The following is a 27,489-nucleotide window of genomic DNA, read 5'->3' on the forward strand; positions in this document are numbered from 1 at the left end:
CTTCAACATGCAGGACACATAAAAGGAGATTATTAGTAAAGATTATCTGAGTGATGACTCATCCAAAGGTGGACTCTCTCCTGTTTGGAAAAATGCATGTCTTACCCACTCCCTAAGTCTGCTCCCCCTTAATCTTTAGAGTAGAGTTTCTGGATCAGCAGAGCTCAGAGGAAACGGTTCGTCACCCCTCAAAATGTCCAAGACCAGAAATTCAAAATGGATTAAAGACCTAAATATGAGACCTGAAACAATAAAAATCGTAGAAGGGAGCATAGGCAGTAACTTCTCTGATATTGGCCCTAGCAACATTTTTCTAGTTAGGTCCCCTGATGCAAAGGAAACAGAAGTACAATAAACTGTTGGGACAACGTCAAAATAAAAAGCTTCTGCATAGCAAAGGAAACAATCGACAAAACTAAAACCCAGCCTCCTGGATGGGAGAAGATATTTGCAAATGACATCTGAAAAAGGTTAGCACCCAAAATATATAAAGAGCTTACCCAACTCAACAACAAAAAAGCAAAGAATCCAATTAAAATTGCGCAAAACACACAAACAGACACTTCTCCAAGGAATACACGCGATGGAGGTGGCTGGTGGCTCAGTAGGTTAAGCGTCTGACTCTTGGTTTCAGCTCAGGTCATAATCTCAGGGTTGTGACATTGAGCCCTTTGTCAGGCTTGTGCTCAGCACAGAGTCTGCTAGAGGGGCTCCGTGTCCATCTGCCCCTCCCTCTGCCAGCGCTCTCTACAGTAAGTAAGTAAGTAAGTAAGTAAGTAAGTAAATAAATAAATAAATAAATAAATAAATAAATAAATAAAATCTTCAAAAAAAGAAGCCGGCATACCAAGGGCCAACAGACACATGAAAAGATGCTCATCATCACTTCTCATCAGAGAACCGGCATCAATACCGCAGTGAGACGCTGCCCACACCCGCCAGAACAGCTAAAATAAAAAACATAGGCAACAGCAAGTGTCGGTGAGGATGGGGAGACAAAGGAAGCCCCGGGCGCTGCTGCAGCCACCGTGGCAAACGGTATGGAGGCTCCTCAAAAAGTTAGAGAAGAAAAAGTAGGGCTCCCCTATGATCCTGCAATCCCAGTACAAGAGTCCAAAACACTATTTCAAAGGGATGCCGCGTCCCTACTGCACAGCGGGGTTACTGGGCCAGAGGTGGAAGGAGCCCAGGTGCCCCCACGAGTGGAGGCGGCAGGTGGGAACCCGCTCTCTGCTCCCTGCCCCAAGAGAGCGGGGATCTGGGGTTTGCAGCCACACGGAGGGAGCTGGAGAGTGTGGGGCTGAGCCCGTCAGTCAGAAGACAAATACCATGTGATCTCGTCCATATGTGGGATTTCAGGGAAAAACAGATGAGCAGGGCAGCCCCGGTGGCGCAGCGGTTTGGCGCTGCCCGCAGCCTGGGGCGTGATCCTGGAGACCGGGGATCGAGTCCCACATTGGGCTCCCTGTGTGGAGCCTGCTTCTCCCTCTGCCTGGGTCTCTGCCCCTCTCAGTCTCTCTCTCTCTCTCACTGTCTATGAATAAATAAATAAAATCTTTAAAAATAAATAAATAAATAATATTTTAAAAAAACAGATGAGCAAAGGGACAAAGAGAGAGAGAAGCGAACCAGGGAACATGCTCTTAACAAACTGACTCTTAACAAACTGAGGGTTACCAGAGGGAGGGGTGTGTGGAGGGGATCAAACAGGTCATGGGGATTGGGGGGATTGGGGGATTCAGGACTGGCGGATTCGGGATTGGGGATTCAGGATTGGGGACTGGGGGTTGGGGGAATTGGGGGATGGGGGATTTGGAGGCATTGGGGGCATTGGGGGATTGGGGGACTGGGGGATGGGGGGTGGGAGGGTTGGGGGAATTGGATTGGGGGATTGAGGGACTGGGGGATTGGGGGATTCAGGATTGGGGGATTGGGGGCATTGGGGGACTGGGGGATTAGGGGATAAGGGATTGGGGAATTGGGGGACTGGTGGATTCGGGATTGGGGGATTCAGGATTGGGGGATTGGTGGGATTGGGGGCATTGGGGGACTGGGGAATTAGGGGATGAGGGATTGGGGAATTGGAGGGCTGGGGGACTGGGGGATTGGTGGATTCGGGATTGGGGGATTCAGGATTGGGGGATTGGTGGGATTGGGAGCATTGGGGGACTGGGGAATTAGGGGATGAGGGATTGGGGAATTGGAGGGCTGGGGGACTGGGGGATTGGTGGATTCGGGATTGGGGGATTCAGGATTGGGAGATTGGGGGGATTGAGGGATTGGGGATTCGGGGATTCAGGATGGGGGTATTGGGGGACTGGGGGGCTGGGGGGCTGGGGAGCGCGCTCGGCGGGAGGCCGGGGCGCCGGGGGTGTGTGTGTGTGTGTGGGGGGAGCCCCCCGCCCCCGCCCCCCAGTGCTGCCCCCGCCCCCCAGTGCTGCCCCCGCCCCCGCCCGCGCTCCATGTGACCTCAGCTTCCGTCCGTCCCTTCCGCACGCGCTAAAATAAGCCGATGCCCGGCGAGGAGGGGCGCAGCCCCGCGGCCCGCGCTGTCGAGGAGGGAGGCGGCGGCCCGAGAGGATGCGCCCCGCGGAGCCGCCTGCGCCCGCGGGAGCCGTGAGTGGGGCCCGCGGGGGGGGCTGGGGGCGCCCGGAGCTGCGGAGGGCGCTGGGGGCGGGGGGGTCCGGAGCCTCGGCGTCTTCATCTGTGAAATGGGCCGCGGGGCGCTGCGGGCAGCGCGAGCCTGCACCTGCCGGCCTGCACCTGCCGGGCCTGCCGCCGCCTTCCCCGAGCTTCCCCGGGTCCCGCCAGGCACCGATGGCGCGTGTGTTCGCGGTGCTGGGGGCCAAGTGGGGCGAGACCCGCGAAGCCCCCTCCCCGGAGCGCCCCGGGACCTCGTGGGGCCCGATCCTGCTCGGACCCGCCGGACGGACCGACGGACGTGGGGGCCGCCGCCGGGCGGACAGGTGGCCACGTGGCCGGACATGCAGGGGCGGGGGTGGGGGGGGGTGGGGGGGAGGGGCCGAAGCCGCCTCCCCCGACGGCCCTGCAGCCCCCCCACACCGACTGTCCCCTCCGCACACACCATGGCTTCGGGGCGTAGGTCTAAGAGTTCCTAGAGGTCATTAGGCCATCCCGGGCCAAGGGGGGAAAAAAACCCCAATAGAACAACAAAACAAAACCCTGATTCCTGCCTTTAGGTCAAAAACAAACCAAAACAAAAGCCTGTTTCACAGGAGGTTGCTTTCATCTAGTAGGTGCCCTCCTAGAATGTCAGGAAAACCCATGCAAACCTGATCCCACAGACTGCGTGCCCGCCTCCTCCAAAAGCAGGAATATCCCAAACAGAGAGCAGGGCCTGCGGGCTTTGGCCTTGGCCCCCGGTGGGTCAGGAATGCAGGACCTCGTCTGTCCGGCCTCCTTCTTCATCCCAGAAGAGTGATGCCCGGATGGATGATAACCTTCATTCTGGCTGCAGTGTGCATTCAGGCCACACGGTGTAAGCTAGACTCTGGATGGACACCTAGATGTGCCTCACACTGTCCCCTGACCCACATTATAACCACGTAAGTCAGAGGACACTGGGCTTTCAACCACGACCAACAAATGTCATCTTTCTCGGGACATGCTGTGTGCTCAGTGATGCTTACAGACACGTGTGCAGATTAGTGACAAATATGTTTGCCTTTGATAGAACTTCTTTATTATGCTCATTTCCCACCCGACAAACTATTCTCAACATCGTTGAACAAATGTTATGTGTCCATTGTTTTTGTGGGGGAGGCTTCTGGGCTAGGTTACACTGTGATCTCTGAAAGCTCAGAGAGGTGAGGAGAGCAGAAAAGGACACTGGTACTTGGATCTTATCAAGCTTCACAAGCAACTGTAAACCTGAGGTCAGGGGTCTTTTAGTTGCAAATGACAAAAACCCAACTCATCCTGGCTTCAGGAAAAAAAAAGATTTATTGTTTTAGATAACCGGAAAGTCTATGTGGAATAACTTCAGGCATGGCTGGATCTAGGTTCTCAAACATTGCCAGCTTTGCCTCTTTTTCTGTTATGAGGCAGGTCCTAAAGCTGGTGAAAAAGATACTCCCATTTCTCTATGAATTCAAAGAACTGCAGCTCCAATCTTAGTTCCCACTAGTTTGGCATCCGGAACAGGAACAGAAAGCTTCTTTCCCAATAGTTCTAATAACAGTCCTTCTGTTGATTCTCAGGGCTTGTGGTCTGTGATGTACCCATTATAAGCCAGTCACGTGATCGGGGAAATAAAAGGCTCTGATGGGCCCACCCAGGTGCTTAGGCCCCTCCTTGGAGCCAGGGATTGAGGTCAAACCCAAACAAACATGGACTTCTTAAGAAAGGAAGGGGGTTGGTTGTGTGACAGTGTAAATGTACTTCACAATACTGTGCTTTATGCTTAAAAATGGAGAAGATAGTAAATTTTATGTTATGTGTATTTTACAATTAAAAATTAATAAAAAATAAGGGCACCCAGGTAGTGTAGTTAGTCAAGCATCCAACTCTTGGTTTCGGCTTGGATCATGGTCTCAGGGGGGTGAGATGGAGCCTCGCGCCGGGCCTGGCACTCTGCACAGAGTCTGCTTGGGAGTCTCTTTCCTCTCCCTCTGTCCCCCCTTCCCCCGTGCTGGTTTGCACACTGTCTCTAAATAAATAAATAATTTTTTTTTAAATCAAAAAAAGAGATAAAGAAAAAGGAAGGGTTGTTTCCTTAAAGGGGAATTGAGGAGTTGTTACCAGAAGGAGAAATGCATGTGGGTAGGAAAAACCAACTTGATTTCCAGAGCAAACCGCATGTGCCTTCTCACCGTAATGCATGAGTGATTTCAGACCGAACAAAGGGAATGAAGGAGGAAGTAGAACCCTGTCATGTTCTCAGTAGCAAGGTGGACGCGAGGAGCAGGCTGGTACCTGCGATGGCCTGAATGTGGCCGCAAAGCCCTGAGAGGACCCAGGGACACCTCCATCCAGCCCCAGCCCAGAACGTCGCTGTGCTCAGGTGCTAGCTGCGTGCCCCAAGAAACTCGGCTGTGCCCCCAAGAAAGAAGAGAATTGGGAGGAGGCTTCTCCACAGAAGTTAGCCCTTGGGCTCTTTTTTACCTTGACTCTGATCAAGCAGGACCTAAGTATCTGAGGCAGCCCCGCACCCACAGTGCCAGCAGGGGCTCGTCTTGGGGTACATACACATCATGTTCTCCAGTAACCTCATGTGACCCCTTTTTAGATGTCAGGCTGGACACTGGCCCCTCCTGGTCCACCTATCATAGTCCTTGGGTCTCTCTTGCCTTCCTGATGTTTCCCTGCGGGTCCCACCCGATGCCAAGGCTGGGCTCTCCTCCTCAGGTCATTCCATGCTTGGCCCTGGGTCACCTTCTTCAGCTTCAGATACGTTAATGGTCTCCCTATCACTGCCCAGACTGACACCTGAGACCTCCTCCTGGGACTTGCCTGGTGGCCTTTCTCTTGTTCTAGTTTCTCAAGCCCCTCCTCCAATCCCTAATTACTCTCTTTAATAATACTGGCTTCTTACTTCTTCTAAATACCCAGATTTTTTTAGGCTTTCTAGCTCCTTTTGCAGAACCTCATCTTTGTCATAGGTACACTCCATGGCATTGACACAGGTTACCTCATCCCCACCGAAGACCATGGCCCCATGAACACTCAGGGGTGCCATTCAGAACATCAAACACCGCGTGTACAGACACTGTCCAATCGGAATGGACATTGTCATTAGAAGCAGGGTCCGGAATCCCTGGGTGGCTCAGCGGTTTAGCGCCGCCTTCAGCCCAGGCCGTGATCCCGGGGTCCCGAGATCGAGTTCCGCGTCGGGCTCCCTGCATAGAGCCTGCTTCTCCCTCTGTCTACGTCTCTGCCTCTCTCTCTATGTGTGTCTCTCATGAATAAATAAGCAAAATCTTTAAAAAAAATTTTTTTAAAAAGAAGCAGGGTCCTGGGGCCCCTGCTGGGTCAGGTGGGTACCTCCTTGGTTGCTGGATCATGGTGGGGGTCTGGCAGTTCCAAGAGAGGGGCCAGGCTCATGGGATACCTATTTACCAACAAATACAAACCTGTGCAACCCAGCTGAGCTTTCACTCAACATATATTCCTCCCAGGCAGGTGCATATCCAGCACTCCCTATCTGGGCCAAAACTCATCTCTGGTTTTGGTGTTGCTGAGCAATTAGTGAAGCCTTGAATTGCCTATCTGTAAAATGGAGAAAATGGATTTGAACATAGATGTTTTATACCCATGTTCACAGCAGCATTCTTCACAATGGGCAAAAGGTGGAAATAGCCCAAGATCACACTGATAGGTGAATGGGACAAACAGAACATGATCTATACATAAAATGGGACCATTATTCAGCCATAAACAGGAATGAAGTTCTGATACATGCTGCAACATGGAGAGACTTTTTTTTTTTTTTAAGATTTTATTTATTTATTCATGAGAGATAGAGAGAGGCAGAGACACAGGCAGATAGAGAAGCAGGCTCCCTGCAGGGAGCCCATGTGGGACTCGATTCTGGGACTCTAGGACTACGCCCTGGGCCAAAGGCAGATGCTCAACCGCTGAGCCATCCAGGGATCCCCATGGAGGGATTTTGGAAACATGAAATAAGCTGCATGAAATAAGCCAGGCACAAAAGGACCAATATGACACGATTCCACTTACAGGAGGTGCCTAAATAGGAGAATGTATAGAGAAAGAAAGACGGTGGCTACTAGGAATTGAGGGGAGTGGATGCAGAGAGTTACTGTTGTTTAGTGGCAGAGTTTCAGTTTGGGATACTGGAAAGTTTCTTTAAAAAAATTTTTTTATGTATTATTCATGAGAGATAGACGCAGAGAGAGAAGCAGGCTCCATGCAGGGAGCCCGATGTGGGACTCGATCCCAGGTCTATAGCATCAGGCCCTGGGTTGAAGGTGGCGCTAAACCACTGAGCCACTCAGGCACCCTGGGATGCTGGAAAGTTCTAGAGAAGAATGATGGTGAGATTGCATGGCAGTGTGACTGTATTTAATGCTACTGAGTGGTACACTCAAAAAGGGTTGAAATGGCAGATTATATGTGTATTTTAACCCAGTAAAAACTGGAGGTAATAATGCCTATTCTGTAAAAATGTTGCAGAGTCCTGAGATCAAAGGTCTGTGAGAAACCTTTGCAACCTCAAGTGCTATTATTACCCAATAGCAATAAGCTATGATCCACTTGTTTTGGCTTTATCCAAGAATTCCCTAAAAATCATTGTTCTTTTGGGAGGGAAGTTTTTGTTGTTGTTGTTGTTGTTTAAATCATATTGCTCCCTTTCCTCCGTGAATTCAAATAGGTTTTAAAGGAAAAAAAAAAGCAGCTTTAGAACATGCTGCCATCCTTAAACTGTACCATGAAAACTTTATTACTTTTCACCATTACCTATCCAAATACCTATTACAGAGCAGTGCGTTAAAGAGGGTATCAGCCACTCACACTGCAGTGTAAGCTACTTTCTTCCTAATTCTGGCTGAGAACAGTAAGGCAGTGATGATCAAATCTTTTTTTTTTTTTTTAAACAAGACAAACTTTTCCCCAAATAGCTGACTTTGCAATCTCAATAAATTGACATTAAATTAACTAAACCGATCCAGAAGATTGAACAAGGAGTAACTTTATTTTTAGTTAAATCACTTGATGTGCATTCTAAAATATTTAGGGGGAAGAATGGCGATGACTGCAATCTATTTCTAAATGCATCAAAAACTAAGATGGTTTGAAGAATGGATAGAAGGATAGGTAGATGGACAGCTGTGTGGAAAAAGCAAGAGTAGTAAATTTTTTTTTTTTTTTGTAAAATGTTAATAGTAGAATCTCGGTGGTAGATATACCAGCAATCACTGCCACATTCTTTCAACTATGTTGTGTGTTTAAAATGTTCCTAATAAAATATTGGGGGAAAATTAAATCGCTAACAATACCTAGTAACTGCTCATATTCCTTTTCATAAACATAAAAAGCAAATAATAAAAAGATAAAAAGAACTTCCATAAGAGCTGCAACTTTCTATGCTATTATATGGATCATTGCTCATCTGAACTATTAGGATGTGATGAGGAGGTGGCACATGCACTGGGCCTTGAAGGATGAATAGGAGGTTGGCAGCTGGAGAAGACCAGAGAAAGGGCCTTTCCCACAGAGGAACCAGTATGTGAGAATACACGATTTAGTCATGGGTAGCAAGTGTCCGCGGGCGGCTGGGGCTTGTGGTTGAGGTTGAGTTTTGCTGGATTCACAGACTGGGTTTCAACTGCAGCAGCTCTGACATTCTCTGGCTCCATCACCTGAGCCTTTGTGAGCCTCGATTCACCATGTGTGAAATGGAGATAACATTTACCTGCTGGGATTCGGGGAGGACTGTTACATGTCGAGCACCTGGCACAGCACTTATCCCTAGGTGAGCGCTCAATGAACGTTAGCTGTTGCCACTGAGAGCCTGGGAAGCAATTTGGGAGCTTGACTACTACCCTGTCGCGCAGGTCAGCTATCTGGATGCTGTGTCATCTCATTCCCCCGTTGAGCCCCTTCTCAAGGGAACCCAGGTTGGAGGGGCGGCAGTAAGGCCTTGGTTCTCACTCTAACCCCTTCCCTGCCCAGAGTCTCCCACAGACTGAGTGGTGTGTCCTCCTCCCAACGTCCCCAGGTCACACCCCACAGCGCAGACGGATGGGGGAATGTACTGCTGCTCTTCTGTCTTCTTCTTTTTTTTTTTTTTTAATATTTTTTATTTATTTATTCATGAGAGACAGAGAGAAAGAGAGGCAGAGACACAGGCAGAGGGAGAAGCAGGCTCCATGCAGGGAGCCCGATGTGGGACTCGATCCCGGGACTCCAGGATCACACACTGGGCCAAAGGCAGGTGCCAAACCGCTGAGCCACCCAGGGATCCCCTCTTCTGTCTTCTTTATTCCGATACCAGCTCCCTATTTGCACAGAGGAACTGTGCCTCCCCTTTAGTCCCAACACTACTTTTGTCTTACCAGTGAAGTCCCCACATTCCCTTATATCGAGCTTTCTTGCACCCATTCTCTCATTCATTCGTGACACAACCCACAACCCTGTGAGGTCAGCGAGGCACCTCCGGCCCCACTGCGGTGTGAGAGAGAACAAACCTGTGATACTGAAAGGAAATGACAGGTTTGAAAGTAATGCATCATTGGTTGGGCGCCTGTCCACAGAGATTGTGTGGGTCTCTCGTAAACAAAGGTGACAACACACTCATTCCCACCACCAGCCCCGTAAGAGCAAGGTGTTGCCGCCCCAGAGGGAGCATATTTGCATTTTTAAAAACCTGTGACCTTGGAACAGTACAGAGTGAACTGACTGACCTCCATTGTTTGTTTGTTTGTTTTTTTTTAGATTTTATTTATTTATTCTTGAGAGACACAGAGAGAGGCAGAGACACAGGCAGAGGGAGAAGCAGGCTCCCTGCGGGGAGCCCGATGTGGGACTCGATCCAGGGACCCCAGGATCACAACCTGAGCCCAAGGCAGCCGCTCAACCGCTGAGCCCCCCAGGCGTCCCCTCCCGCTGGTTCTAGGGGGCTGACCCTGAGCACCTAGGGAAGCCGGCGGGCTCATTCGCAGCCCTGAGACGAAGTCTGGCAGGATAGAGTTCAGCATCACTCCACACTCTGGCTGCCCCGAGTTGTCATAGGAAGAGCCCAAGAGAAGAAAATCTGCTGTGGCCTGCAGCCTCCGCGCAGGTGCAGCCGGACCTCAGCCCCTCCCAGGTGAAGGCTCTTCTCCCAAGGTCAGGTGGAGTCTAGCTGGTCAGGTGTGCTGGGCTGCGGTGGGAACAAGGCCTCTGCATTTGAAACCAGTGCCTGGAAGCCGTTGCACCGCGTTCCCGGCGGCGCCTTGTACGTACCATCTCCTCTCCATGGCCTGCGTGTTCGCACCTCCAAATACTGGTGGGTAGTCCCTTCAGAAATGCTGCAGTTCTTGGGGCGCCTGGGTGGCCCCAAATCTAAATCCCTTGGACCCTGAAAAAGAAAAATAATGTCATTAAACAACTTACTTTAGTTACTAGTCAATATTTTTTTCTTCCATTAACTCCAAATATGGTCATTTTAAGCACACTCAAAATAATTTCAATTCTAAGTACCTATAAGAAATTTTCTCTTTTAGGGGCACCTGCGTGGCTCAGTCGGTTAAGCGTCTGCTTTCAGTTCAGGTCATGATCCCGGGGTCCTGGGATTGAGCTCAGCATCAGGCTCCCTGCTCAGCGGGAGGTCTGCTACTCCCTCTGCCCCTCCCCCACTCATGCTCGGACTCGTGCTCTCTCTCTCTCTCTCTCTCCCTCTCAAATAAAATCTTTAAAAAATTCTCTATTTTAGTGATATTTATTAGGCTCTGATTATAACATATTTTAATTAATAATAGATTAATTTCATTCTTTAAAAACTTGTCTTAATATAGTAATTAAAGTTGATTGTTGGAAAATTAGAAAACACAAGGAAAAAAGAAAAAAAAAAGAAAACACAAGGAAGCAAAAATACAGATTTGATAAAAGTAAATATCAGGTGGACTTCTCCCCCACTGTTGAGATTCAGGTGTGGATTCAACTGTTTTCTGTGCACATGCAGATGAACACATATTCTTTGCAAACTTGGGATTATACTGTGCATTCTCTTTTTGCATCTTTCTCTTTTTCTTAGTATTTTATTATGAACATCTTTCTTTTTAAAAAAAGATTTTATTCATTTGAGAAGAGAGAGAGCATGAGCTGGGGTTGGGAAGATGGAGAAGCAGACTCCCCACTAAGCAGGGAGCCTGGCACAGGACTTGATCCCAGGACCCTGAGATCATGATCTGAGCCAAAGGTATGCTTAACTGACTGGGCCTCCCAGGTGCTCCTGAACATCTTTCCATGTGGCTAAATACATTGCCACTGAAGCATTTTTATTTTTTTTTATTTTTTTTTTTTAAATTTTTATTTATTTATGATAGTTACAGAGAGAGAGAGAGGCAGAGACACAGGCAGAGGGAGAAGCAGGCTCCATGCCCCGGGAGCCCGATGTGGGATTCGATCCCGGGTCTCCAGGATCGCGCCCTGGGCCAAAGGCAGGCGCCAAACTGCTGCGCCACCCAGGGATCCCTGAAGCATTTTTAATTGCAGCACATTATCCCCATCATATGGTTGTATCATAACATATTTAGCCAATCCTTTCATTGTTGGACTTGTAGATGGTTTCTGCTTTTTAAAATTATTACTAATATTGTACTGAATATCTCTGTAAAAATATTTTTGCATACATTATAATTCCTTAGGATAAACCCCTAGGAATGGAATTATTCAATCAAAAGTAATTTACGGTTTCAGTCTTTGATAAATTTTGTAAAATTGTCTTTAATAAAAAGTGTGCCAATTTTCTCTCCCATCTTCGGGGTATAAGACAGTTCTGGGGGTGAAGGGTCCTTAAAAGCCATTGTTGCCTATGTTTTAACAAGTTAAAAGAGAGAAAGCCAGAGAAGCAAATTATGAGGTCTGAATTCATACATCAAAATTCTAAATGCCATGTTACCCCAATCCTCAGTATGCAAGTTCTTTTAATTTTTAAAAAATTTATTTGAGAGAGAGAGAGAGCATGAGTAGGGAGGAGCAGCAGAGGGAGAGGGAGAAGCAGACTCCCCACTGAGCAGGGAGCCCGATGCAGGGGCTCGATCCTAGGACCCCGGGATAATGACCTGAGCCAAAGGCAGACACTCAATTGACTGAGCCACCCAGGCGACCCTGCAAGTTCTTTTTGGATGTATTCACCATGTGAACATTGATTCTTTGCAAAATATAGGAATATACTAATTCAACCAAATATTACAACTGGTTCTTTACTTTTATAACTATTCTTCATTTTCTTTCACATATGAAACCAAAATCAAATTTTAAAAATCTTTGGATTTAAAAGTATACATTTTGAACATTTATCCAAAGAAGATGTGGAAATAGGCCAATAAAAACATGTAAATACTCAACATTACTAGTCATTGGGGAAATGCAAATCAGAATCCCAGAGATAGCACTTCATACCTGGTAGGATGGTTGGACTAAAAATGACAGGAAATAACCAGTGTTGATGAGGATGAGGAGAAACTGGAACCCTCATACACTGCCAGTGAGAATGTAAAATGATGTAGAAACTGGAAAGCAGTCTGGCAGTCTTTCAATATCAAATAGAATTATGCTACAACCCAGCAATTTCATTCCCAGGATGTATACTCAAGAGAATTGAAAACATGGCTACACAACAACTCGTATGAGAATGTTCATAGACGCATTATTCATAATAACCAAAAGGTGGTAACAATCCAAATGTTCATCAATTAGTGAATTCATAAAGAAATGTGGTAAATTTTTCCATACAACACAATATTATGAAGCCATAAAAGGAAATACTGATACATGCTACAACATGGATGAACTTTGAAAGCATGAGGCTAAGTGAAAGAAGCCAGACATAAAAAAGCCATATGTTGTACAATTCAATATATATAAAATGTCCAGAATAGGCAAATCCATAGGAATGGGAAGTAGATTGGTGGTTGCCAAGGGATGGGATAAGTGACTACCAATGGGTATAGGGTCTCATTGTGGGGTGACGCAGATGTTCTGGAATTAATGGTGATGGTTGTACAACTTTGTGAATATACTAAAAACACTGAATTGTACATTTTAAAAGGGTGAATTAGATGCTTTGTGAATTATATACCAATTTGAAAAGTACATCTTGTGTCTTATTTATACGAAAACATAAAGTGTCTTTAAATTTTTTAGGCATTTTTCTTTGATTTCATAGCTAGTTATCAAAGTAATCCTAAACTCACTATTCAAGAGTTGAATAGTTTTATTTATTTATTTATTTATTCATTCATTCATTCATTTTTCTTTAGGGCCTCAGTCAGAGGATTTGAGCCCCTCTCGTCTTGAATTTAAAGTTTGACCCAAAATGTCATTCTGACTTTTCTTTTTTTTCCTTCCCTCTCTCCCTCCCTTTCTTCTTTCCTTTTCCAGACTACATTTTAAGCAATAAATATACCTTGATAAACCATTTGCTTGGTGTCAGTACAATTTCTCCAAGCAAAAACTTGCAAATCAAGTTAGTTTTATGTGCAGATAAAACAGAAATGATGTCTACAGTTATCTAACACGATGATTTGTCAGTATGCAAATAGGTCAATTTTCCTGTTATAAGAATCTCGTTAGAGTGCACTTTTTATTTTTTATTTTTCTTTTAAATTTTTTTTTTTTTTTTTTATGATAGTCGCACAGAGAGAGAGAGAGAGAGGCAGAGACACAGGCAGAGGGAGAAGCAGGCTCCATGCACCGGGAGCCGGATGTGGGATTCGATCCTGGGTCTCCAGGATCGCACCCTGGGCCAAAGGCAGGCGCTAAACCGCTGCGCCACCCAGGGATCCCCTTTATTTTTCTTTTTTTTTTTTTTGTTTTTTTTTTTTTTGTTTTTTTTTATTTTTTTTTATTTTTATTTTTTTTATTTATGACAGTCACAGAGAGAGAGAGAGAGAGGCAGAGACACAGGCAGAGGGAGAAGCAGGCTCCATGCACCGGGAGCCCGATGTGGGATTCGATCCCGGGCCTCCAGGATCGCGCCCTGGGCCAAAGGCAGGTGCCAAACCGCTGCGCCACTCAGGGATCCCTTTATTTTTCTTTTATTTGTTTACAGAGGGTGCAGGTGGGGAGTGTAGAGAGAGAATCTTTTTTTTTTTTTAGAGAGATTTTATTTATTTATTCATGAGAGACACAGAGAGAGGGGCAGAGACACAGGCAGAGGGAGAAGCAGGCCCCTTGCAAGGAGCCTGATGCGGGACTTGATCCCGGGACCCCAGGATCACACCCTGGGTGGAAGGTAGGGTCTCAACCATTGAGCCACCCAGGCATCCCTGTTTGTGCGTTTATGTGTTAATTTTTCATAATTTTAATTTTTTTTAAATTGTAGAACAACTTTAGTTCTTTTTTTTTTTTTTTAATTTTTATTTATTTATGATAGTCACAGAGAGAGAGAGAGAGAGGCGCAGAGACACAGGCAGAGGGAGAAGCAGGCTCCATGCACCGGGAGCCTGACGTGGGATTCGATCCCGGGTCTCCAGGATCGCGCCCTGGGCCAAAGGCAGGCGCCAAACCGCTGCGCCACCCAGGGATCCCAATTTTAAATTTTGAAACCATTTTGAACTTGCAGAAATGTTGCAAAAATAACTAAAAGAATTCCCATAAATTCTTCACCTCTGTTCACCAGCTGTTAACATTTGTCATATTTGTTTCCTCTCTTTCTCTCAGGCCATGTGAAAGGAGATTACATAACTTATAGACATCATGAAACTTCACCCCTAAATACTTCAATATGCATTTCTCCAGAATAAGGGCACTCTCCTACATAACCAAAAAGTCATTTTCATACCTAAGAAAATTAGCAATAATCTGATAATATCATTTCTACGTAATACCATCTGAAAACACATCATTCAGTACCCATGTAAATTTACCTCAGTTGTCTCAAATTTTTCTCTTAGAGATTTTTAAAAATCCAAAATCCACTCAAGGTACATTCATTACACTTGGTTATTATGCTTCTTAGTCACTTGTAACCAGATCTCCTTTTTTTCTTCCTAACTGCCTTTCTTTGTGTTTCAAGACTTTGACTTCTTTGAAGAGCCCAAGCTAGGGCTTATAGGACAATGTACAGCCTGGGTCTGTCTGATTGTTTCCCTATGACTGGATCCGGGGCAAACATTTCCAGCAAAGGTATCTGCCGACATGGGGCTCTATGTTTCCCAAGGTGCCACACCTGGAAGCTCAGAGTGTCAGGTGGTCTCACCGTGGGAGATGCTAAGTTTGAACATTTGGTGAAGGCTAAAGTCACTCTAATTTTTTTGCTGTGGATCAAAGAGACCAAAGCTATTTGTCTGGGGCTTTCAAATACTTCTTGGTAGTAGGAATTATTTGAAGTGGTCACAGACTGGGGTTTCTGTTCTTTATTATCTAGTCTCTGTGGTGTGTGACCAGCTGCCCTTCCCTTTCTCCCAGGATCCCAGGTGGGATTTGCTCTTTTATTTTTAAACAAAGGCAGATTCCCTTTGTATGGAGACCTCTCACTAGCACCCGTACCTTTGACAGTTCACTGGGGTGTGTCAACCTCACACATTCACACCCCGCACTTCTCTGCTTCTAGAGATTAATTCCCCTCAGACCGGTCTACAAAGATTTGTTTCTGACATAGCACCTCTGAGAGTTACTAGCTTTCTCCAAGACCCCTTTGTTTACAGCTTGTTCAGCTTATCTGATTATTTAGAGGAGAAAATTCTCAATTACATGCTAATGTATGTATGACGCTCTTAACACTCACATGCTAATGTATTTTAACACTCTTAATACTTAGCAATAGCGCCTTTAGCAAAGAGGGTGCAGTCCCAGCTCTGTAGTAGCAGGGGTGAGAGGGGGTGGGCAGGTGACGATGTGGGAGTGAGCTGATATTCAGGGTGCCCCTGAATACTATAAATCCAGCATCCTTTCCTGAAAAGGAATTAAAACCTTCCCACACAACAAAATCAAAACTCAAGTCAGACTTACTACTTAGTATTCCCAAACTTTTAGTTTGAGGAGATATATATATATATATTTATTTATTTTAGATTTATTTGTTTATTTATTTATGATAGTCACACAGAGAGAGAGAGAGAGGCAGAGACACAGGCAGAGAGAGAAGCAGGCTCCATGCACCAGGAGCCCGATGTGGGATTCGATCCCGGGTCTCCAGGATCGTGCCCTGGGCCAAAGGCAGGCGCCAAACCGCTGCGCCACCCAGGGATCCCTGAGGAGATCTTTTTATGGACAAAAATACCTGTAGATTGGCCTTTCCATATGGTTGTGTTTTACTACCCACTGATTAAGAATATTTGGAATGAGTTACCCTTTAAAAAAAAAGTTTTATTTTATTAATACAGGAAAATCTACATGCGTTTGGGGGAAAAAAGTAGTATACGTATATGTTTAAGTGTTAGATGATCTAACAAAACTAGGGATGCTGCTGCACCCCCTGAACAATTTTGAATTTTGTGATGGTGGGAACATGGAAATTTCAGGACTTCAAGAAGCAGAGACCTGTTTAAAGATTGCACTCACAACTTTCTTCCCTATCCATTGCAAAAGCAAGCAAAACCCGCATGTCCCCTCACTGAAGCCATTCCTTGGCCTGCATGTTGCCATCTTCTTCCATTCAAGTGGTCCTGAGCCCAGAACTGATGTGGTCATGGGGATGCATATGGAAAGTGCTCACCCAGCATACAGCTAAGCTGCTGCTGGCCAGATCTGGGCACCCTGTCCAAAAGGAGTAAATGTCCCCATCCCTGTCAGTCTGCAAGGACCATCCACTCGGTCTTCCTTCCCCTTCTGTGGCTCGGTGAAGCAGAAGCTTCTCCTACTATTTTGTGGAAAGAGAAAAGGCAAACAAGCATACATTCTATAACAAAGAGGAATTTTTATGGCTGATATGCATTCTTCCTCACTATTAGTGTTCTCTTATTCTATAAAGCCTTGATTCATATTGTTTTTATGAAATAAATCTGTTTTCACCACTTATTTATTATAACTAGGTGTGAACAGAGAAGAACCAGATAAAAAGCTATATTGTATTTCTGACTAAAAAGGAACACTGGTGGGGGGGGTGGGGGGCGGAATCCCTGGGTGGCTCAGCGGTTTAGTGCCGCCTTTAGCCCAGGGCCTGATCCTGGAGACCCCGGATCGAGTTCCACATCGGGCTCCCTGCATGGAGCCTGCTTCTCCCTCTGCCTGTGTCTCTGCCTCTGTGTGTGTGTGTGTCTCTCATGAATAAATAGATAAAATCTTTAAAAATATATAATAAAATAAAATAAAAAATAAAAAGGAACACTGTATAGGGGGACCTGGCTGGCTCCGTTGGTAGAGTGTGCGGCTCTTGATCTTAGGGTCCAAAGTTTGAGCCTTACGTTGGGCATGGAGCTCCCTTAAAATAAATACATTAACTTTTTGGGATCCCTGGGTGGCGCAGCGGAAATACATTAACTTTTTAAAAAGAAACACTGTATAGACATGGGATTGATGTGGGTCAAATCACAGGTTTCCATGATAGCCAGTTAGAATGCTTAGTCTCAAGACTAATGACTGCATAGGGGATGCCATGAAGCATTGGAGGTCCTGATATTGCAAGGAATTCGTAGAGAAGAACCGACAAGAACATTTTGTGATGACTGAACACAGAGTAGTTAGAAGATGAAGAAGAAATATAAATGTAATACTAAGAGAACGTGACTCTCCCAGAAGGTAGGATTTATAATCTTAATATCTCCAAGTGAGATGTGTTTACAGACATGCTACAGTGCTTGTCCTGCTAGCACCTGGCTCCATAGTGCCTTGTCTTTCAAAGCTTCTCATTAATCAGAAGCTCGCAGTCTCTGGCATTAGCCATGATCATGAAAACCATGACTGGATAAAATATAGAGACCATATAGAAATTGTCAACTGAATAAAAGAATATAGAATTGTCGATTGTGTATAAAAGAGAGCAGGACTTACCATTTTTTTGCCTTCACACTTGGAAGGAACTCTTCGATCTTGTTACCTGGTTTAAGAAGATACAAGCAGAGTCTGTTAATGCCATCTGCTTCTCGTGTCAGGACCTCAGCTTTTATACGGGGGACTTTCCCAGTGGTCACCCAGACCAGGAGGAGACGTGATACTTATTCAAGCCCTACTTGGGTTGATTCGCAGTTCCTTGTAGCTACAGTTCCTCTGTGGCTCCTGCAATGATTCACAGTCCATGAAATGGGATCCATGGATCCAGGCCCTTTTAATTATAGTGAGGGGAGGTTTCAGGTTATCTCATTTAAATTATTAATGTAATACTGCCATGTATGCCCTCCATTATAATTATTTTCCTTTCACTTCTCTTTCTCTACCAAATATGTAGTTAAGATGATTTGACTTTATAAAAGATGTATTTTCTAGAAGATGTCAGAGAGATTGAAGTGGGGCAGTTATTATTGCCACAAGCTTAGATTCTCTGTTAATAGCTAGAGACTCTGTTGAGTGATCCTCACCCAAAGGAAGTTAATTTTGGGTGTGTGTGTGGGGAAGCAGTTGTATGCACACAGTAGAAGGTTCATGTGATTTTCAGTGACATTTGGCATCCAAGCTCATCTTGTACTCTTTGCAGTGCAATGGCTTCGAGGAATCCTATATACTCCTGAAATAGTGTTTCTCAACCTGAATGGTTATTAATTTTGAAAGCTTTTTATTCTTTTCAGAGTCATTGTATGCCTTTTTGTTTAGGACTGATCCAAAGCCATTCTCACTTACATCATTGTATCTGTTAGGGTCCAACCAGGAAACAGAAACACCTAGATTATTTTTTAAAGAGGAAATTTATTATTTTTTTTATTTTTTAAAGATTTTATTTATTTTTTCATGAGAGACACAGAGAGAGAGGCAGAGACAGGAAGAGGGAGAAGCAGGCTCCCTGCAGGGAGCTCGATGTGGGACTCGATTCCAGGACCCCCGGGATCACGACCGCAGCCGAAGCAGATGCTCAACCACTGAGCCACCCAGGCGTCTCTAAAGAGAAAATTTAATACAGGAACTTGGCTTCACCTGATAGAAAAGGCCGAGAAGGTAACTGGCAAGTAGTCAACTCAGAGGTTAGCAATTTCAGGAAGTTGTGATCTGCCCTAGGTAGGGGAAGGGTAAAGGCAGGAAGATGTTACTGGAGTCTAGGAGTCACCAGTAAAAGCTCAAGGACGGGGACGCCTGGGTGGCTTAGTGGTTGAGCGGCTGCATTTGGCTCAGGGCGTGACCCCGAGGTCCTGGGATCAAGTCCCACGTCAGGCTCCCTGCGTGGAGCCTGCTTCTCCCTCTGCCTGTGTCTCTGCCTCTCTCTGTGTCTCATGAATAAATAAATAAATTCTTAAAAAAAAAAAAAGTCAGCTCCCTGTGATACAGAGCAGGGTAAGACATCTATCTGAGGACAAACAGCTCTCAACAGCATACTCATCTGTTACTGGGATTAACCTTGTTATAGAATTTATTAACATAGAAAATAATTTATTAACAGAATTGAAATGCAATCTTTCTGCTTACTTTTCACACATTCAGTTGGTATAATGATATATTTATTCTTCCATCCAAATTTTTCATTCTTTTCCCTTCTTTGTGCAACTGTTAAATAACCCTGGAGATTACACATAACAACCAGTCAACGGGCTCAATGGTGTTTAAAACTCATAAATGGTAATTATGTTATTAACTACCTTCATAGTTAATGAAGCACTTTCACATATACTGCTTGATCTTATAAAAACTCTGAATAGTTATTATTATCCCCACTTTATAGAAGGATTATCTGAGTCTTGGAGACTTTAAATGAATTGCTCAAGGACAAAAAAACAAATACTGGAGCCAGAATTCAAACCCTGGTCTGTCTGATTCTAAATCCCATAATTTTCCCATGCTGCCTCATGAGAGAAAGAGTTGCCCAGAGGGAAGGGCAATAATTTTTCTTTGCTGGTTGGCTAAGTTTAGGAGGAAGGAGAAAATAGATTTTAAATTTGCAGAAATTTTCTCATTGACCCAGAAATTAAAATCATACTCTGGGCATGACATCAGGCCTATCTAGCATTCCAGTCTTCAGTATAAATTGAAATTGTCTGTTCTGGAAGGGTCATTGTCACAGTAGCATGTACCATCCCAAGCCTGACAGAGAGTGTGAGGGAGGAAGGAAGGGGACAAGTCTATGATTCCCTGTATTTTTTTTTAAGATTTTATTTATTTATTCATGACACACACAGAGAGAGAGAGAGAGAGAGAGACACCAGGATCATGCCCTGAGCCGAAGGCAGGTGTTCAACCACTGAGCCACCCAGGCGTCCCTGTCTGTCTTCAATAAAATACAGGACACCCAGTGAGGTTTGAATGTCATATAAACATTGAATTTCTTTAGTATAAGTATGACCGAAATATTGCATGGGACATATTTACACTAAGAAGTTATTTGGGGCAGCCCAGGTGGCTCAGCGGTTTAGCGCCACCTTCAGCCCGGGGATGTGATCTTGGAGAACTGGGATCGAGTCCGGCGTCGGGCTCCCTGCATGGAGCCTGCTTGTGTCTCTGCCTCTCTCTCTCTCTGTGTGTATCTCATGAATAAATAAAATCTTAAAAAAAAAAAAAAGTTGTTATCTTACATCCAAATGGCATCCTGTAATTTGCTAAATCTGGCAACCTTATCTCAAGGTGGGCAGTGATCCCAAGGTTGTTTCCTGTGCCTGTGTGTGTTTCCTGGGATGATCCTAAGGACAGAGCCCATATGGCTCTCCTTTTGCCATCTGTGCCCTGTACATGCCCTGAGGTAGTAGTTCCTGCACAGGTGCAGAAGCGGAAGGAGGGCTAGGAAGGGGATTCCCAGTGTCCGGCACAGACTGATGCATTCTGAATTAGAGGTTCCCTCTGTGGTAAGGAGAGCTGACCTGACCTGAAGTGAAGGCTAAAGTTGATTTACCTGGTTTCACTTTGTTTTTCTGCTAGTCTGTTTTCACTGCTGAGTATTCAGATCTGACTAGGAAGTTAAAGTTAGCCTCAGAGATGTGTAAACTCATTCAAAGAAAGAGAAAGAGGAAGGGGCCCAAGGTGGCCTGGATGTGGGTCCCCTGGAATAGGTGAGGAGGTTCAGATTAGTGCTCGTGCTGCTGGCTTCAGAGACTAGGAAACAGGCCCTGTGGTCCCTCCAGAGGCGGATGGCAAGGAGAGGACGGGGCAGATGAAATCCTGGGCCAGGCACTTGCCTCTGATTGTGAGGAACGCAGAGCTGAGACGGAAATGCCACTGGGCTATAAGCCCTCCCAACAGGAGGGCAGTCAGTTCAACAGCACTTTCAGGGAGAGAAACTATGCTGGTTCCTCATCCTGGAGCTCAGAGGGGGGACCCTGGGGTCTGCTCTCAGCCCTGCTCCTAAGTTGATCTGGAGCCTTGAATAAGACCCTATTGTCTCTGGGCCTTTGAATGTTCTCCTCTAGAGCTGCGATGGCAGAGGGTATAGATTTCCATCATGGTTTCTCTCAGTTCTAAAATTGTTGCTATATGTGTAATTTTAAGCCTTCTCATGGTTCCTGTTTTGTATTTACTGGCCAGGTAAGAGGGCTGGTGACCAAAGTTCATCAATAATACTTACTATATCTGAAGATTACCTTTCATTTGCCCCTCAGTGTTTTCTTTTATTCAGGCAAAATACCAAAGTCCTTTTTTTTTTTTTTTTTCCAGAGGGCTGTATCCAAATGAGATCTACCCTCCTAAAAACCTCATGTCAACATAGTAATTACTAACTCTACGGGACCAGAAGCTACAATTAATGTTTCAATCCCATTTCAGCATTCTTTCACTCATTTATTCATTTGGCAAATATTTATGGAGCTCAGAAAACGCTTCAGGCAGATTTGAGGTCTGGGAGGAAAACTTCAGCAGAACTACAAAACATGACAAGCTCCAGGTGACCTCAGACCTGGTTCCTCAAGTCCTTTGCCTCTCTCTTCTGTTGGTGGGATCTTAAAGTTTCAGTGTTCAGCCACCTGTACATCAAATGTAGAGGCAAAACAAAAATAAGTTGCCATGAAAGCTTGAAAGTGTTGGCTAACGAGGTATTTGAATAATCTGTGGGTTTCCACCTCCTTATAGCTGTGGGCCTCCAAGACCAGACATAGCTGGGAACTGGCTCTTTCTACCAAGAGCGCAAAGCAGCCTTTGAGCATGTCCTTCTCTTACCCATTTTTTCCTTGCCCTCTGTCCACAGTGCTGCACTTGAGATGGAGTTACTGCCCCTCTGGCTCTGCCTGGGTTTTCACTTCTTGACCTTGGAATGGAGAAATCAAAGTGGAATGGCCACAGCAGCTTCCCAAGGCGGCTGCGAGTTGGTGAGTTTTCCAGGGAACTCTGAGCTGTCTGTTGCTTCTGTCCTGACAAGGATTGGTCCGTTTGGAAAACCGGTGGATTGTCCATCAAAGAGGGCAGGGAATAAAGAAACCTGAAATCACTCTGTAGCTGGCTGGCACGATGCTGTGTGCAAGCTGCTCCTTAACCAAAGGTTAAGATGATACCTGGGAAGGGCCAGGCCTAGGTCAGATATTCAGAACAAGAACACCTTGTTAAAAATCTGGATGATTGAGCTCCACTAATGGTATCAGAATCCCTGTCTAGGGCGTAGTAGTAAAGTTGGGTAAACCCTGACTCAGAGCTTGTCTATGAGCCAACAGCAGACGCGCAAACAGCTGCCCTCACTGTGCTGCAGACCAACATCCTTGATCACATTCAGGCTTAAAATGATTCAGGGAGTGGAGAGCTGAGCTTTTCCAGTTTACCCTCTCCGGGGCTTTCAGCCTATATGTGGAAACAGACTTGGCTCATAACAACTGAGCACATTTCTGGAAAATTTCTCCCTTGCCTATAAGTCCATGATATCAAAAGTCTGCTTGGGAGACATACATTTAATAAACATTTCTCAGGTAGGTCCTGTTATATATTAGGCACTAGAAAGACAAATTGAATGTTGGGGTTAATACCTACGTTCGAAAATATGTTCTTAAAGCTGATAAATCTGAAAAACCCAGCTGGTCATGATTCTTAGCTAGTTTTAGTAACCTCTAACCACTATGCTGTGTGGTATTTTCCAGTATGGAGTGGGGGTTATGAGCCAGACCAGGTTTGAACCCCAGCTTATTGGCTGGTGACAGTGGCAGGAGGGGTACTCTGTGTCTCAGTTTCCTCCTCTGTGAGATATGGAGTAGTGGTACCAACCAATGATACCCTAACACTGCATTGTCATGATGATGAAATGGGTTAGTGTATATAAAGCTCCCAGAACAGGGCCTTGTATGTAGTAGCAGCTGCGTGTCTTATCTGTTATTCTTGTTGTTAGGCTGCGCTACTACAGTCTTCCATTATTCCCTTACAGAAGCAATGGAAGATTAACTCTCCTGAAGGGAGGCTAATTCGGGAAAGAGAAAAAAAAAAAAAAAGAGAAAAAAAAAATTCGGGAAAGAGGAGGCAATAAAGTGTGAGTTCTTGGAAAGCCTTTTAGGGTTCAGGCTAGACCCCCTGCCTGACCCTCTCCAGCCTGGCACGCAGGAGCAGGGGTCAGGGGTCCGCTGGCAGGGAGCTCCAGGAGTGGATTAGGTGAGGCTCTTTGAAGGCTGAGAGTTTGAGAGCTCAGGTGCCTCCCTTGCCTAAGCCCCATGTTATCAGAGAATGAACACGGTGAGGTCTCAGGCTCTGACAGCCATTCCGTGGGGGTGCAGGGAATCGCAAAGGTGTGACGCCATAGCTGCAGCAGCTGTGGTGAGGATCTCACAGGGTCTCACAGCTTGAAGAAAGCCCCTGACCGCAACATTCTCCAGAGAGTCCCTGTTAGGAGGAGGCCAGCACTTCCTCAAAGAAAGAAATACACCTTATTTCTGCGTGGGGAGATGGAGCTTTGTAAAGATGGCAGTTATCCCCCCAATTCACCCATAATTATAATGCGATTCCAATCAAGATGCCCAAGACATTGGAGGGGAGGGGAAGTGTGAAAGGAAGTTGACACATTCTTTCCGATGTTCCTCTGGAAATCAGAAACCGCTCAAACGCTCAACAATAGATTAATCGAGTCATGCTAACCATCGGAGCTAACGTTTATCAAGCACTTAGGGGCCGGGTTCTGTATTGTTTGACATAAACAATCACACTGAGTCCTCAAGGAAAAAAAAAAAAAAAAGCCTCTATGAGAAAACCATAATTTCCATTTTAGTGGAGTAACAAAGGTCCCAACGGTTAGGGAACCAGCCCGAAGTCACCCGTTTGATGAAAAGCAGAGCCGAAAGGGGCTGCCGCTAGGATGCTTGCTCTCGAGCGCGGCGCTAGCCCTCCTACTGGCGCAGGGGGCGCTGAGAGCCGGGCGCCTAGTAGGATGGGATGGGGTTTATTTCCGTTGCCCTGGCGGTGTGTCTGTGGGCACTTCGGGGGGCGTGGAGGTAGGTTACTGGACGGCTTGCCGAGCTGACCGTCTGCACAAAGCAAAGCTCCCCTTTCGTTCTGCATTTCCCCGTCCTTTTTCCCGAGAAGCAAAGAGGGTGTCTAGGGCCGCTGGCAGCGGTGCCGCGCGGGTCCCTGCGGGAGGCGCGCGCCCCGGGGCCTCCTCCGCGCTGACCGCTGTGTCCGGGGACCTAGGTTGACGGAGGGGCCGACTGCCGCGGGCGGAACCTCGAGGCCGTGCCCGCCGACCTGCCGGCCTCCTCCCGGCGCCTCCTCCTGGACGCCAACCCGCTCGGGACCCTGTGGAACCACTCGCTGGGCCGCTACCCGGCGCTCGAGAGCCTCAGCCTGCGCGGCTGCCGCCTGGAGCGCATCGGCCGCGCCGCCTTCCGAGGCCAGGCCCGCGTGCGCAGCCTGGCGCTGCCCGACAACCGCCTGGGCGAGAGCTACCGGGACGCGGCGGCCGCCTTCCGGGGCCTGCGCGCTCTGCGGACGCTCGACCTGTCGGGGAACGCCCTGACGGAGGACATGGTGGCCGCCCTGCTGCGCCCCGTGGCGTCGCTGGAGTCGCTGGCGCTGGCGCGGAACGCCATCATGCGGCTCGACGAGTCGGTGTTCGAGGGCCTGCGGCGCCTCCGGGAGCTCGACCTGCAGCGCAACTACATCTTCGAGATCGAGGCGGGCGCCTTCGACGGCCTGGCGGGGCTGCGGCGCCTCAACCTGGCCTACAACAACCTGCCGTGCATCGTGGACTTCCGCCTCACGCAGCTGCGGGTGCTCAACGTCAGCTACAACGCGCTGGAGTGGTTCCTGGCGGCGGGCGGCGCGGCCTTCCAGCTCGAGACGCTCGACCTGTCGCACAACCAGCTGCTCTTCTTCCCGCTGCTGCCCGGCTGCGGCCGCCTGCGCACGCTGCTGCTGCGCGACAACCTGCTGGGCTTCTACGCGCGCCTGGACAACGCGTCGGCGCCGCGCGAGGCGGTGGCGCAGTTCGTCCTGCTGGACGGCAACGAGACGCGCGTGCGCACCGTGCGCCTGTGGGACGAGGCGGCGGCCGGCGACCTGGGCGGGCTGCGCGTCCTCGACCTGAGCCACAACCGCTTCCGGTACCTGCCCGACGGCTTCCTGCGCGCCATGCCGGCCCTGGCCCGCCTCAGCCTCCGCCGGAACTGCCTGGCGTCGCTGCACTTCCGGCCGCGCGAGCCGCCCGCGGCGCTCGCGGAGCTGGACCTGAGCCACAACCTGCTGGCCGAGCTGCGCGTGGCGCCGGGCCTCCGCGGCCGCCTGCCGGGCCTCCGCGCCTTCAACCTCAGCTCCAACCGGCTCGCGGGCGTCCCCGCCGGCCTCTTCGCCGCCGCCGCCAACCTCAGCGCCGTGGACCTGAGCCACAACCGCATCGCGCTGTGCCCCGCGCCCCGCGGCCGCGCGGCCTGCGTGGACCTGCGCAACGCGGCGGCGCTGCGGAGCCTGGCGCTGGAGGGCTGCGGGCTGCCGCCGCTGCAGGAGCAAGCGCTGCGGGGCACGGCGCTCACGCACCTGGACCTGTCGGGCAACCGCGGCGTGCTCAACGGCTCCGTGGGCGCGCTGCGGGCCGTGGCCGCCACCCTCCAGGTGCTGGCGCTCAGGAACGTGGGCCTGGGCCGCGGCCTCCCGGAGCTGGACCTGACGGGCTTCGGGAGCCTCCGGGACCTGGACCTGTCGGGGAACGCGCTGCGCGCCTTCCCGCGGCTCGGCGGCCCGGCCCTGCGGCGCCTCGACCTGCGCGGGAACCGCCTCACGGCGCTGCCGCGGAGCGCGGTGGCCGAGCGGCTGGCGCGGGGCCTGCGCACCGTCTACCTCAGCCAGAACCCCTACGACTGCTGCGGCCTGGACGGCTGGGCCGCCCTGCAGCGCCTGCACGCCGTCGCCGACCTGGCCGCCGTCACCTGCAGCCTGTCCTCCAAGGTGCTGCGCCTCGCCGAGCTGCCCGGGGGCCCGCCCCGCGACTGCCGGTGGGAGCGCGTGGACACGGGCCTGCTGTACCTCGTGCTCGTCCTCCCCAGCGGCCTCACCCTGCTCGTGGCCGGCACCGTGCTCTCCCTCACCTTCAGGAAGCCTCTGCTGCGCCTCATCAAGAGCCGCTGCCGCTGGCCGTCCGTCTACTGAGCCGGCCCGGTGCAGGCCACAGGCCCCGCGAACCGAGGTTTCAGTCAAAGCCCCTGGTGGCCCCCGGGCGGTCCCCGGGCGCGCCTTCCCACACTGTGCGCCACCCTCGTCGCCCTGGGAAGATATTTATTAAGCGGTGCCCCGCGACAATAAAACAGCGTCTCGCGTAAATGTTTTTCAAGTGAGACTCGGCTTGTGTTTTCTTTCTTCTTTTAAAGATTTTGTTCGTTCATGAGAGACACACACAGAGAGGGGCGGAGACCCAGGCAGAGGGAGAAGCAGGCTCCATGCAGGGAGCCCGACGTGGGACTCCATCCTGGGACTCCAGGATCACGCCCTGGGCCACCCAGGCACCCCTAGACCCTATTTTACAGATGAGGAAACTGAGGTTTAGGGATGTTAAGTTGCCCACAGTCACAGACCGCTAACATGGTAAACCTAGAAATAGAAACCGCTCGTCCCATATGGTAACAGAGAGCTAGGATTCTGCGTGTCTTCAAAGTCCCTTATATGGTAAATTGCTTAACTTCCCTGATCTCCATCATCTTCCAGCTGTTTTTCTTTCTTATAAAGATTTTATTTATTTACTCACGAGAGACACAGAGAGGCAGAGGGACAAGCAGGCTCCGTGCAGGGGGGGCCCGATGTGGGACTCGATCTCAGGACCCCGGGTCACACCCAGAGCCAAAGGCAGATGCTCAACCACTGAGCCACTCGGGCTGCCTCCCTCCCTCCCTTCCTTCCTTCCCTTCCTTCTTTCCTCCCTTCCCTTCCCTTCCTTCCCTCCCTTCCTCCATTCCTTCCTTCCTTCCTTCCTTCCTTCCTTCCTTCCTTCCTTCCTTCCTTCCTTCCTTCCTTCCTTCCAGGGGGGCAGTTTGGAGCCATCCTAGGGCAAGAACCACTCCAAGACATGTCCTGTGGAGGCGAGAGACAGTGCCCTGAGGGGTCACCAAGGATGGCAAATGCAGAGCAGGGCAGGAGCACCGAGATGAGAGTCCTCCTGGCCTCCGGTGGCCTCCTGTCACTGCCCGTGTTGCCAAGTGCAGCCTGAGTGGCCTCGGGCACCGCCCTCTCGGAGTGCCCTGCACTCACACCTGCAGTCTCACCCCCTCACCCCCCTGCATGGAAAAGTTAAGATAACCCGACCGAGATTATTCATGCAAGGAACCGAGCACCAGGCACAGTCGTTGTTCTGAGGGAAAGGAAAGAGCGATGGAGGAAGGAGTGGCTTCTGCTAACCTGTGTACCCCCACT

General features: G+C 48.4%; 1 protein-coding gene across 4 annotated transcripts; it reads left to right on the plus strand.

The window, feature by feature from the left end:
- On the plus strand, nt 1-26,420 carry NRROS (negative regulator of reactive oxygen species). Of its 4 annotated transcripts, XM_049105566.1 has the most exons (4): nt 2,514-2,616; nt 9,418-9,970; nt 21,878-21,998; nt 24,286-26,420. In XM_049105566.1, exons 3-4 carry the CDS (start codon nt 21,891-21,893, stop codon nt 26,233-26,235), a joined length of 2,058 nt encoding a protein of 685 aa, XP_048961523.1. In that variant the 5' UTR covers nt 2,514-2,616; nt 9,418-9,970; nt 21,878-21,890; the 3' UTR covers nt 26,236-26,420. The 4 variants fall into 4 exon arrangements, with proteins under 4 accessions (XP_048961522.1, XP_025329728.3, XP_048961523.1 ...); XM_049105565.1 differs by lacking the exons at nt 2,514-2,616; nt 9,418-9,970 and adding an exon at nt 1-1,038; XM_025473943.3 differs by lacking the exon at nt 9,418-9,970 and having other exon boundaries at nt 2,478-2,616.
- Nucleotides 26,421-27,489: the final 1,069 nt, after the last annotated feature.

Source organism: Canis lupus, chromosome 33, assembly GCF_003254725.2.
Source record: "Canis lupus dingo isolate Sandy chromosome 33, ASM325472v2, whole genome shotgun sequence".
Taxonomy (NCBI): domain Eukaryota; kingdom Metazoa; phylum Chordata; class Mammalia; order Carnivora; family Canidae; genus Canis; species Canis lupus.